The sequence below is a fragment of the Pocillopora damicornis genome, chromosome 3, assembly GCF_964200805.1.
Source record: "Pocillopora damicornis chromosome 3, jaPocDami1.2, whole genome shotgun sequence".
NCBI lineage: Eukaryota > Metazoa > Cnidaria > Anthozoa > Scleractinia > Pocilloporidae > Pocillopora > Pocillopora damicornis.
Window position 1 is genome coordinate 17905341 of NC_142672.1, and position 14074 is coordinate 17919414.

Consider the following 14074-nt stretch of genomic DNA (forward strand, 5'->3'; position numbering starts at 1 on the left):
ATCTGTAACGAGGACGTCTAACCGATTACCTCATTAAAATATGTGACTTTCATCGATTCCTTTTTTCTTTTGAAGGTATACATCTGACGAGCTTTGAAAAAAGTCATCAAATTTTGCTTCTAGCTTTCTTAAAAAATGAATAATACAAGGGAAAAAAGAGAGAAAAATAATAATTCGTGTTCTCCTCAATTAACGAAATAATAATTTTTCGGCGAAAGGAAAAAAATCGTCTTTCACGGAAAACGTCAGTTATACATTTTCAACAGTCCATAAAGATCTACACGACCGACTATTTCTTCCAAAATCGTTAATATGTACTCACCCCAGCCAAAAACAGCATAGTAAATGAATTTGAGATTTTGGAGATTAAAGACAGCGACGATCTTGAAATAAAGATGCAGTCCTTCTGCACTCATCCAAGCGAAGCTTGCGGTGTACAGGTAATGTAGAAGAACAGCTACTAATGCACATAACCACTGGAAAACAATATAATTTTATAAATGATTTATTCCTCAACTTTGTCTGTATCCAGCTTTCGAACATATACTTTAAGGAAAAAAATTGTGAATCAATTTTGTCTTCTGTCAACTATTTTGACGTTTTCAGAGGTGAGACGCAAAAGTCACACATTCCTGGGAAAACAGAGGTGCTGAATGAATTCTCAATAATTGTCTGATTCCTGGATTACAGCTGGATAACTTAATTGTGGTGATCAGAAGGAGGTAACTATGCTTTGTGTCCGACTCTTTTATTTTATTTACATATTATGATATTCTTTACTAGAAAGAAGAGGTTTGAGTCGGCAATGTTTCAAAATTGTCGTATTTGATATGATTTTTTCTCTCATTCAGAGAGAAACATAGATCTTACCTTTCTTTCTGTTGCTGTTATTCCCACAAGAAAAACCACTTGAGCCATTGCCAAGGCAATGCATAGGTGGAGATGAATTTGGTATCTGATGTCCGTTAACGACCTAACAAAAGAAAGAAGTGAAAACGTTTCTTTTCACGTTCCGAACACGAAGAAGAATCAGACTGGAGCGTACTGATTTTCGTGGAAACATGTCGTTTGGAGTGTGATTGATTGCACAGAATTTTCCTTTATTACCACTCGCTCAGATGAGGTTTAAGCCCCTCGTTACTGTTAAGTGAATGATGTTTCAGTCAGATTCTTTTACATTTAAAAAAAAGACAAATACTATAACAACCAAACAATGCATTTTAGTTATAGCAGCTTGAACTTGTACTATGCTTTCTGTCATAGGCTAAAATAAATAAACTGAAAAAATTCACAAACCTTAGATATAGAAATATCATTATGGCAGAGGCAAGAGACACCAGTGATATTGAACACCCAATGTAAGTGATAATCCCCAGAGCAAATTGATCTTTTGGGGACACCTAAAAATAAAACGTTAAAACGAAGACAGGTGATAATAAATAATGAATAGATGATTAATAAAAAATAGTCTTCAGAGTAAAGGGATGATGTTTAGTTCATTATATCACAAAACGTAGTGCAATTAGATTGTGATTAACCAAACGTTATTCTTAAAATTTTCAGCATTTCAATTTGTTAAATTGAGACTTTTATAGAGACGATGCAGTGCATTTTTTGAAAAATATTCAGAGTACCTTCTGATTATAGCTGAATTCGTGTTTGTAACTAAGATACTGTCTCTTACTGATTGCTAAATTTTAAGCTTGAAATTAGATAAAAATGGTGTAATACTACGATGAAGTTGAGAAAAACGGCAACAAAAAGCGATGTATCATTTTCCCCTAAGTATCGGCTAATGCAACGCAAAAAACACGAAAAAGCAAGACCGGATACTGAAGCTAAATACTACACGTTGAACGCCACAACCTGGATGCACGTTTAATCTAATTCCCAGATAGACAAATATATTTGGTTGCAAAGATGTGTGGATGTGTAAATGTGATTCGCTTTAAAATAAATAATTGATACAAATATCTAAGTACAAATATAATAAAAACAAGAATAACGTCAAAGCTACATGAAATAGAAACCAACTTACAATTTGTGGCGTAACCACGTACGATAGAAAAATTCTCAAATAAAAATAACACGGCGCCAGCAAAAACTAACGAAACGCTGACTAAGCTGAAATCAATTACCGTTGAAAACTATCTCACGAAAACAACGCTTATACTGGCGAGAAATAAAACGCTACCGACGTTACTTCTTTCTTACACAAACTCACGCACGAACCCGAATTTAATTGGAGACACAACATCACAATAGTAATTCAATTGAAAATCGTTTCCCAGTTACCTGACAATAATTAGAAATGCAAATTCTAGTTGCTGCAGTTCAGCCCTGAACTAAAATTGAGTTCACTTTAAGTGTTGGGCGACTAAAATTCAAATAGTAAATAACATAAGAGTCTCTTTAGTTAGTCCGGTAGTGTTCAAAGTTCACGCAGATCTTACCCACAAATTCCAAGGCTTTCTCACTTTTAATAAACAACACGATTGTCAGGCAAATTAAATAGATAGAGGCCTTCGACAGAAGTAATCTCTCCTGTTCGAGGAAACACAGCTTTGAAATTGGCTTAAATGTCCTATCGACTCATGAACATACATAATAAGCAGCTTCGCATCATGGTTCTATGAGGGTAACAGAGATTGATCTTTCTATATTGGTGCTCCAACGTTGAATTTTCAAGTCTATCACCAACTCTTAACATTCCCTCTCCACCCAGAAATGGTCTCATCTAGTACACCGAACCAAATGAGCCGATTATTTTTAATTTACGCTTCTTGTATCCTCGTGGGTTTACGTCAAGAGGGCTTTAACCACTGACGATAAGGCTTATTTTGCACGTACTTGATGATTTGAGCCTCTGCATGTCGTAATTCGTCTAGAGACAGCCTCCCTAGTGTGAAGGACCAGCAGCGTCCTCTTGTACGCACCTCTTGCTTTTACGGAATTTTCCAAATCCCAGAAGCCAAGCAACTCCCTTACTGAGCTTAAACCATGACGAATATTGCAGAGCCATTAGCTTCAGTGGTCGTTTATCCTCCATGAGAGTAACATGCTTCGTTTGAGCTTGACCTCTGACATCTGAGTCTTCATCGGAAATGCTGACTGATGAGACTCGATAGGTGTGGGCCATGATTTTCCACTTTCCTACAAAAACTTAGGGCCTCTGAATCAAACTTCCCTCTTTAAAAAACTCCTTTACCTTGGCTGGCACGAGGTTTCGCTGAGAAGGTTTTGAGTCATCTTATATCACTACCAGGAGATTGGCCACAAACGTGTAGAATCGTTTGTCTTCGTTCTTGATATATTGGAGGGGGGCTGTGGAGTCTGACCAGAACACTGTCTTGTCGAATTTTAACTGAAATTCTTCTTGTAACGTCTGATTCGTTCTCCAAAAACTGAGATTTATCTCTTCGTATCCTTTCATCCCATATGAGTCCTTGTTTGCAGAGATCTTGAGGGAGCTTTTCCGCTTGTAAGGTGATTGGTGATACCATGGTAAGTGGATTATAAATAGAGCTGGTCACTGATAGAATCCCTCTTCGTGTAAAGAGCTTATCTTTTGGTATCATCTTGATGGTGAACATATTGCTATCCATGTTCCATGTTCATTGAACATCAAGGGTTCTCTCAATAAGAGGTGAGTCAGAATTTAAGTCCAAATCCAAAATTGATGAAGCTCTGTCTGAAGTTGGAATAGTTTCAAGGACGTCCCTCCGGTTACACAATCATTTGGTTAATCGTAATCTATTTCTTGACAGCAAGGCACAAATCTTCTCTCAATTTACTAGCGACTTTATTTGATTGCACCGACTTCAAACATTCGTCCACAAAAAAGTTCTTCACTCCTGTGTCGATAACTTCGTGGCCAAAGTCTTCTGAACTGTCTTGAGCCGTCTTTCGAAGACCAAAACTAGCACAACTTAGTGAAGACATGCTACCAAAAAGATGTACTTACAATATGTACTCAACAGATAAGCTAGAAAAGTCATCGCCAAGCCACCAAGGGAACCTTGAGGCATCAAAATCGTTTGGATCAACCATTACTCGATGGAACATGGCTTCAATGTCTGAAGAGAGAGCTACTGGTTCCTGACGAAACCTTAAGAGGACACTAAGTAGGCTGTTTGTCAAGTCTGGACCACTTGGTAGTAGGTCATTAAACGATGACCCTTTGCATCGAGCTGCGCAGTCAAACGCTACTCTCGGTTTCCTAGGCCTATTAGGATTGAAGACAGCATTGTGTAAAAGAAACCAGAGAGGCTTGCCATCGGCACCCAGCTCTTTTTCAGATACTCGTTGGGCGTAGTCCTTTGTGATGTAGTCATGAATAGTCCTCTTGTATCTTTCAAATAATTTGGAATCACGAAGAAATTCTTCTTCAACAGTTGTAATGTTTGAACTGCAAGAAGTTTGTTGTTTGGCAAATGTGGAGGTTGTTTTCGCCACGGAAGTGCTATTTGGTAATGACCAGACACAAACTTGGAAGATCCCTCCATTATTCTTAAGGCTTGTTTACCTTCTCTAGACACACCTTCGTACTCGATATTGAATCGACAAAGTCAGTCGTCCAAAACTTCTCTACCTGCTTTAGACGGATTTTATCATCATTGTGGCCTTCCAAGCGTATGAAGTTCACATCCACGCTGTCCTGATCTCCAATATTTTGGGTTGGTCCTAGTATCGTCCAGCCAACTAATGATCGAATACCCACTGGATCACATTTATTACCACGTCTCGCTTCGAGAACTCAAAGCTTCAGGTGCGTTGCATCCAATGAGTTAAAGGGACCTCCTTGTTCTCAATTTCTGGATTTCAATTCCGTTCAGATGAGGCCATTTGCTTACATCTTGGTCTGTTGGTATTCTTTGCTATGCAATGTTGAGACGCTTGACTGTCCAAACTTAAGGTTCTTCTTAACTTGATCCAGTGTCAAGTGAATTGACAATCAGGTTAACTTCGAATCCTGTACTTGCACTGTTTCTCCTCTCGTGCGTTGTTAGGTAGAAATTCCTTCAGATTACACTAAGACCTAACACTTGGATTAGCCTGTCATCGCAAAGTGACACATCGGAACCATTGTCTAACAATGCGTATGTCTCCACTGCTTATCCTGGTTGCTTTCCTTGCACTCTCACAGAGACGATTCTCAAACGTACTTTTCTACTAACTGCACTAGTGTTACTTCCCAGTTTGCGGACGCCGGTCCTCATTGGAGTGGTTGTCGGGCTAGCTTCATTGACGTCGTCGTTGTTCGTCTCTTTACTTTGCCTCGTCGTTAAGGAACGCTCCGGCGGCTGAATAACAGTCCTGTGTTTTCCAGTATAACATTCGACGTAACATCCACTCTTCTGCATGTATCCACTTGCAAAGTGTCTCACTTATAAACAATTGCTGCAGAGTCTTGCGTCACGAATTATCTTCATTCGACCTTCAAAGGATTTCTTTCAGCATTTTGTTATACACTTTAAATTCAACTTTTTACTTTGTAAAATCAGAACTGAAGATGACAGAAGAACTGTCAAGACATGTTTTTAAAAAGTGTCGTTTGTTTTCTTAAATTTCTGCATAAACATTTCACAATTCAATAATGGATGAGGTTCGTCGCAAAGAAAACATTTCCCATTCCCACTACTTCTTTGTCTCCGGGAGGGCTAACGATTCCAAATTTTTCTTCCACATGGTACAATGGAATTGGGTCTTCCAGAGTTTGCATACGTTAAGTGAGAAGTCGTCATTGTATCTGGAGGTCTCAGCTTTCTATCCGATGTATCATTTTTGCCTTTATCTTCTTCGCTATAAAGTATGCCACTAGACTGGACTGTTAGCAGCTCGGGCTCTTTCTGAAACAAAACTTGAAAAATGATGCACCCTGGGAAGGGGAGACGATCAATCATCTTCCTTAAACTATCAGCACTATTAATTTCATCTAAACATCCAATTGACCCCAACACGGTTAGACAGTCTTTTAATTGATCTGCAAAGGTCTGTAATCCTTTCCGATCGTTAGGCTTCACAGGCGGTCCACGGGTTGCCTGGTTGACGTGGGAAGTGGCAATTTTAAAGGGGTGACCTAAACGCTCTTTAAGCACTTTCCTTGCTGTTTGGCACCCAGACGCGGGATCCATGGTGACACAACTCTTGATGGCATTAGCATGGCCAATACCATGCTGAAGTAGAAATGTCAACCTTGCACTCTCATCCGAGGTATTCTTCTCAATGTTGTTTTCAAACGATCGCATGAAACTCCAAAATTCGAGGGGGTTGCTATCGAACAAACTGAGATCAGGTTTAGGTAAAAAAAAATCCTTGCCTTATCGTCGTTGTCATAGACTGAAAGGCTTGCTGCTGAGACTGCATCAGCTGCTGCAACAGTTGTACAAATTCAAATGGTTGCCATGTGAAGATGTACCAGATACATAATCTGCTTGACGAGTTGCGACCCGACCCATGAGGTATCACCTCATTCGGTCCATCCACGGATGATTTCTTTAACGTCTTAAACGATTTCTTTAACGTCTTAAACGATGGTGCACTAAAAACCTTTTCTCTTTTAAGCTTGAGAAGTTTCATTATCAATGTTAGCCTCCAAAATTCGCCATAAAGCTTTTTAAAGAACCCTTGATAACCTCCAAGAAATCGCCGTAAACCATTTTGAACTTTCGTTGTTGCAGGAGTGTCATCGGCGAAAATCCTAGAGCTGGGCGTTGCCACATCAATTCTCTCACTTCCAATTCCAATACCACTTTCCGGGAAGAAATCGCCGGTGCCATCCATAGTCAATCCATGCACAAATTTTGCTAAAAATGTAGCTAAATATTACACGTTTAACGCCACAACCTGAATGCACGTTTAATCTAATTCTCAGGACGACAAATATTTGGTTGTAAAGATGTACAGATGGGTGAATGCGATTCGACTGAAATAAATAATTGACACAAATATCTAAGTACAAATATTACAACAATAAGAATAAGGACAAAGTTACATGAAATGGAAACGAACTTACAATTTGTGGCGTAACCACGTCCGGTAGTAAGACTCTTAAACAAAAGTAACACGGCGCCAGCAAAAACAAACGTAATGACTGACCTAGTTGAAATCAACTAGCAGTGAAAATTATTTCACGAAAACAACGCTTATACTGGCGAGAAATAAAACGCTACCGGCGTTACGTATTTCTTACGCAACCTTACGCAAAAACGCGAACTTAATTAAATACAGACACAACGTCACAATAGTAGTTCGATTGAAAGAAAAACAATATAAGATCGTTTGCAGTTACTTGACGATAAATAGAAATGCAAATTCTAGCTGCTACAGATGCATCAAAACAATAGTTTAGTATAGATCTTTAAAAAGTGAACGTCTCTTAAGATGTGTTGGCGTTTATTTCAATTAGAGCACTTACATCGACTTCCGTGAAACTCATGATGACGGCAAAGCTTGTTAAATGATTTGTTGAACAATCAGTGCTCTCACTGTCACTCTTGATCAATGATAAGCCATTGGATGACCATTCTCCTCCCCTTCGAAAACAATAGTCAGCGCCGATTATGAGAAAATGTCATGTAAACCATCACGAGCTTGCCTGATCTTAACATCGTGGTCAGTGCTTACCCAGAAAAGGACTTCCAGTAAACACACTTTGAATTTCCTCCAATTTGTATCTGTGGAATAGTTAGTTTTCAAAACAAAAGTTACATTTCTAATTTTTACTCGAATAGAATGGCTAGAGTGTTTTGATATACATGTTTACATACAAACCTTGTCTCCAAAGGTCAAAAAGGCTTCCTTCGCAAGGAAATGAAGAGGTTGTCTGTCATAAAACGCCATAACGGATATGATTTCTGAGTTGAGAACAGCTCCTCGCAAATGCTCCCTGCATCGTGAGACGAGAAAGGAAATAACAGATGGTAACTTACTTATCTATTTTTGGTGACAAGTGATTGAGGTAATTTGGATCCTTCCGATCACGCACGCGCAAATATTATTACCTCAATGCATCGAATGTATTCATTTCAATGGTAAACAAAAAACTATTCTGAAGAATTGAAAAAGTGTAGAGATTTTGAATCCAGCTCAGAATATTTTTAATATCGATTTTATTTTGAAGATACAAGCTACTGTCCGCTACCTTGTTTTTCCTCCTTAGAATAAATCTCGCTGAACAATTCATGATCTTACGAGCTTTACTTCACTTGTCTTGTCAAGCTCTTTTGGGTGTCTTGTTCCTTAGTTACTAACAGCGAAAATGATCCATGAGAAAGGATATGTAAACTAGAATGATAAATTTTTTTTCTTCACCCGTCTATTGCAGCGGACGGTGTCCTGCTTGTGAAATAGGATATTTGATTTTTGTAGATAACCATGCTCACAGCAAGGCGACCTACCAAGAAAGGTATAACGAAGAGCAAATGTATTATCAAGTGAATGTTAACGAAAGCATGGGTGCGTGACACTTACGGCATGACACGTAAGTACATGTGATCAAACATTTTTAGTAAACAATTTGTCACCCTGTTGCCGGTAACATACTCGCCGCTCTGCGTTGAGACCTTTAGTCCATTCGGTTGAGTTCGATATGAATCATTTTGAAGATGCTGTAAAGGGTTTCAGTCGTTGTCTTTTTGCTGAATAGAAATTTGAAAGTTATGATATTTTTAAAGCGAATCCTGCAGTAAATAACAAACTGCTTACCCTCTTTTGTGTATCTACTAATGTTCATGGATAATCCACTTGCTTGAAGAGTTATTAAGGCTGTTGACCGAGATTGTTTGCTAGGATTGGGTATCGTCACATTGCTGTTTGGATTGACGTATTGTACTATTGAATGCATTTCTAAGGAGAAACAGAAGTTGCATAGTGATTCGTTAAATCAACTTCAGAATACAAGCCGAGCATTTAAAACAACTGCACAAGATGAATTATATGATATAACACTATAAACTCTGTGGCCTTGGCTGGAATGATGAGGGGAGTGTCCTTTTCCGAATAGAGAATCTTTTTGTTTTTTCCTGGTTGGTCAGAGGATGTTTGATGCACTTTACTTTGAAAAGGAATGCTATCTCTTAAAACTGTGAAGAGAAAATTACATTTCGTCCAGATTTATGCTACAACGTTCTTACCTAGGTTTTTCTTGATTAACATCACGCTTTGGTTAGTGGCAGACGTATAATTTATTGCTAACAAAGCTGTCTTCTCCACAGCTTCCACAAGATCCATGAGCTGTTAGTTGAGAATAAGTTAATAATCTTAAACACCCTCGGCCACTCAGTTTTACTCGACGTTCACACCCAGTGTTAACATTTAAGTTGGTAACACTCTATTCCATTGCTCAACACGTACATTAATTCTTGCGAAAAAAATTACTGAATTCAATAAAATCTAAAGAACCTCGATGGTATGAAAGTCTTTTGAGTTGTCTTGTTCTCGTTTTTGTATCGCAGAAACGATACGGGACCACGGGAACCTCAGCAACTTGCTCTATAAAATATTTGCTCCTTTTTCGTGAGCTGACTTTTCGAAAGATAACTCGAGCCAGTATAACTGTGAATCCCTTTAGAACACTTTGTCCTCAACCTCAGGGAGAAAAATTCACTCCTAAAATGACATCTCGACTATAAAAATCGACCATGACATCTTGATTTTCGAAGCCTGAGACAAGACATTTATAAAGATCAGGTTGAGTTGATGTTTTCGTATCCAAGATAAGTTGTAATCAGGAGCCCATTAATGGCCTCCTGTTGTAATATGAGTTTTAACATCTGTATTAATTGCATATTCAAGAAACTGATTTATTCCTGAAGATTTTTTATCCTTACATAAACTGAGTCTAAAGACGAGAGAACACTGACATCATAATTAATCTGCCCTGAACTACCTTAATGTTCGAATACATTCAAATAACTGCTCAGGGTGCTCCGGACATATTTGATCAAACTTACAGCTTCTATGACTCTTTGAGGATTGGTTTACATGTTTTACTTGATGGAACAAGCTGCTTATTTGTAACGTGGTAATCAATGGTTCTGTCTGTTTCATTAAATCTTAAACAAATCCAGTATTAGTTAACACGTCGCGGTGTTTGCATAACTCATGTGTGCAAGTATTATTTGCCGTTTAGAAATTGTAATATCCTCACCATTCCGCTACTGCGCCATACTGCAGCGTTTTTGTCGTCCAAGAGTTCATCAACAGTGTTGAGTAAAGCAGAAATGAGCTTATAAAAAACATAAAACAATGTTTTACAATTGTTTGCGGCTTAGACAATCAAGTTTAGTACAGTTTTTTCAATATTTACAATGTCTGTTGAGGCGAGAATGAATCTGATTAAGTTCTTTGATTTCTTAAATCTGCTTTTCTTCTATTTTAGTGTACATTGCAAGAATCAAGTCTTCACTATTAAGACAACACAAGATCTAAAATACATGGCCTTTGTCACACAAATTGGTTTCATAAAGGCATCGCGCGATGCAATAAAAAATTATGATATGAAGTATGATAGGCAAGTTAAAAGACTTTTAAAAAACTTAAGTGCTACTTTGAAATATTAATCATATAGAGATGAAACCTCGCTTTTACATAGCAGGCTATTGTACAACACTTTGTTGAATCATTTTAGCTTTACAAGGTTTCATTTTTGTGTAGGCTGGATATTCTATTGAAACAAATCAGTAGAGCGGTTGATAATTTGTCTCGAACAATTTCCTTTGAGGTTGCGTTGAGATTGATTGCCAAGACTCTTAAGTAGACTCTTGAGTACATCCAAGATTGAATTCCTGTCTATTGCAGTCTTATACCGATCTATTTCTTGTTTTCCTCCGTAAGATATATGCAAAGAGCTTTATTCATACTTAGTTTACCTGTAATTTATGGTGACGGTCCGACAACATCAGTTCATTTAATTCAACAATCAGGGATATGCTGATGTTTATAATGTACGTTGTTAAGTTCCCAACCACCGTAAAAGTTCTGAACGATTCCAGAAACTGAGTTATAGCTTCCACTGGATTGGAGGTGTTGACTTTATTCTCCTTAAAATGAATTGAAAAGTAATGAACAAGCATAAAAATAGACTTCGAGGTAAATTCATAGTTATTAGAGTAGAATTCTGACCGTCTAGATATTAAATTTTGTGGCTGAAACAATTTTTTTGACACGACGGAGTCTCTTTTTTCAAGTCTCCTATGACCGAATATGAAAACGATTTTCGCATTAATGAACGCTACTTAAATAGTGGTGAAAATAAGACACCAAAAAAATTTAGTTCTGTACGGGATTCGAACCCATGAACTCTGCGAAACCGGTACAGCGCCCTACCAACTGGGATGTCATGTGGAAGTGATGAATAAATGACTGGAAATGCGTGAAAATCATGTATGTGAACTACGAATTAATTCATAAATATGAGAGCGATCTTCGCAGTCATGATCACTACTTAAGCAATAGTGAAAACCAGGTCTGGAAAATAAGGCTTGATAGCCCAGTTGGTTGAGCGTTGCGCCAGTATCGCAGAGGTCTTGGGTTTAAATCCAGTACAGGCCTGAATTCTTCTGTTCATCACTGCGTAGATGCATTCATATTCGTTATTACTCCGCAGTTCACGTATATGTTTTTCATATATTTACATTTCTACCATGACAGTTGGATGGAAAAGTGATCAAAAACTTGTTATAATCTGAATAAATCAAACACATATAAAATCATTCAGTTAAAAGTACTCTGCACCTTCATAAGGGATTATTATATTTCCAATAAGGTATTGTATTCTATCTCCAAGTTTGATGATTTGGAATTCTACGGCGGTAGTCTTGGGAAAGGAATAGAGATAGGTAAAATGACGATCGCTTTTTTTAAACGAACAGAAAATGAGCCCTTCAACCTCACCTTGTATGTCTTTACTTTTTCAAGAAGATTTTGCAAACCATCAACGGTTCCTTTTTTAAAAGGCGGCACTGAAGCAGTGAAACATACAGGAACGTATTTCAAACCTAAATAAGTCACGAATACGGAGTTGCTTAACAGTAACTTACCTCACCGATATGTTTATTGGATCCAGAAGAATGGGAAATGGCGCGTTACGTTATAGTATGCAAAAGCAACATTTTTTGTTTAATTAGTTCAGTTTTGGATACTATACTACTTAACCAAGCAAAATTATGAAGTTAGCCCTGAGAAGAATTACAGATCAAACCAGTTTGAAAGAGGGGTAACTTGTATAAGGGGGCTTAGGGGAGTAGCAAAATAACGAGCTAATGATAATTTTAACCCTTGAAACTTAAGTGTGAGTCATTGCTAATAGTGCAGTAATCTACTAACCACTAATGGTCGACTCTGTGGGATGTGGAGGCTGAAGCGACGAACTGCTTGCTATACGGACTGGGGAAGTTTGGTGTGATGTTCTCGTTGAGATGTCCTGTGCATAGCTTGTGGTCGTATCTAATTCACTTGACGTAAAAACCTTTAATGTTGTATGGAATGTCGCTGTCGAAATAGTACTGTTAACTGTTGTTATTTCAGATGACGAGTGTCTCGGAGATGTACTGGCAGGAATTGTTATTCGCGCACCCGAAGTTAGAGTTCTTGTTGATGAACTCTTTTGTCCCCAGGAATACGGATCATCAGGAAATGTTTGAAAATTACCTTCGCTGATACCTGAAGTTAAGAGTCATCAGAATGATCCTTTTGATTTAGTGCTATTTCATATGGCTTTGAATCATTTAAAATAGCACTCAGAATTGAAGATTTGACCAGCAGCTGGTCGACGAGATGCTGCCCTGGTAATCACGCTTAATGAGGAGCAAAAAACTTATTCCATTTTTCTAGTTACCAACCTGTGAGCTGAAATAAACCAGAGACTCCTCATTGGGGCGAATTTAATTAATCAAGCATAGCATTACTCACGAGCAGGCATCGTAGACGAAGGTTGCTTAATATGATTTTCTAACGCGTGCACTGTGTAGAGCGTTGGCTTGATTTCATCCTATCGTTAACATTTATACGATATTTACTCACCCTTGATGTAAAGGAAACCATCCTCTGCTTGGTTACCTCCACTTAAAAAAATGGCATTAGGAGCGATAGAACCACAAGAGGATATGATTTGCACTATCCCGCCACTTCCACCACCAGCCTTACAATTTTTGCCACTGCAAATCCCCTTACTGCCGTTGACATATATCCTTGCTTCATGCGAAATATGAACCTACGGATAAAACAAAATTTACCGTTACATTTCTGCGTCAACAGTTGATATTTTCCTGATTAGCTAAGTCTAGTTAAGCTGCTTTTTTACTGAATAGCCCTTTACTGACGTATCGATTTAAATTGGCAGTTAGTGCCCCCCCCTTCCATTTCTACTTACCGTTTCAGCTATTAGTCTGACTAGGCCACCAGAATTTCCTCCTATCTTCTCGTTGCTGGAAATGCCTGATAAAACTGGATTGGATATGGCACTCGCTTCTATTGCTCCTCCTGGCGAGAAGTAAGACTTGTATTAAAAAAAAACCATTTTATGAATGAAACATGGAACTGTACATGTTGTAGTTGCCTTGTTGTAATGAGTTGAGCTATCGTGATTTGAAGACCACCTCGCCATGAAACAGTAGCGCACTTTTTCTTCAGAGAACGACTCCAAATTCTCTTTTGTTCTGGTGATAGGAAATCCTACCGCAAAATTTCTGTTCGATCCCCAGCCCTAACCTCACATGCTGGCTCAGATTTTCTTTTTTCCCAAGCTAGTGACAGATACTCAGAAAACTTAAAATTTTTTCACTAATAATTTTGTTAAGGTTTTGTAGCATTAAGTATACTTGCAGCAAAACCTTTCATCAGACTAAATTAATAGCTCTTCAAATTTTCCGTCGCAAATCTCTGCTATTTTTATAAATCGTCACAATTTATCATTATATATGTGTTTTCTCTTCTTTTATTCAGCTACTTTTGCCAGCTTCAAAGCCATTTGCAGGATGAAAATTTTGTGTTTTCAACTTAAGTTGGGAAATGGAATTGAAATTGTTCAAATTAAGGGTAATCGTGCCATAAAGCATGTCTCATCTTATGCTTG

The 14074-nt window shown here is 38.0% G+C and overlaps 1 protein-coding gene across 1 annotated transcript in view; it reads right to left on the reverse strand.

Annotated features, from left to right (window-relative positions):
* LOC113668527 (uncharacterized) overlaps positions 1-14074 on the reverse strand; it is a 57542-nt gene that overhangs the window by 6446 nt on the left and 37022 nt on the right. Inside the window, exons 34-48 of the mRNA XM_027184443.2 lie at positions 13373-13482; positions 13024-13213; positions 12328-12663; positions 11896-11999; positions 10872-11042; positions 10151-10228; positions 9135-9234; positions 8707-8847; positions 8314-8395; positions 7774-7888; positions 7627-7676; positions 7418-7535; positions 1297-1400; positions 871-973; positions 323-476 (exon numbers count right to left, since the gene is read on the reverse strand). Coding sequence (XP_027040244.2) covers positions 323-476; positions 871-973; positions 1297-1400; positions 7418-7535; positions 7627-7676; positions 7774-7888; positions 8314-8395; positions 8707-8847; positions 9135-9234; positions 10151-10228; positions 10872-11042; positions 11896-11999; positions 12328-12663; positions 13024-13213; positions 13373-13482 — 1956 coding nt within the window. The remainder of the gene's footprint in view (positions 1-322; positions 477-870; positions 974-1296; positions 1401-7417; positions 7536-7626; positions 7677-7773; positions 7889-8313; positions 8396-8706; positions 8848-9134; positions 9235-10150; positions 10229-10871; positions 11043-11895; positions 12000-12327; positions 12664-13023; positions 13214-13372; positions 13483-14074) is intronic.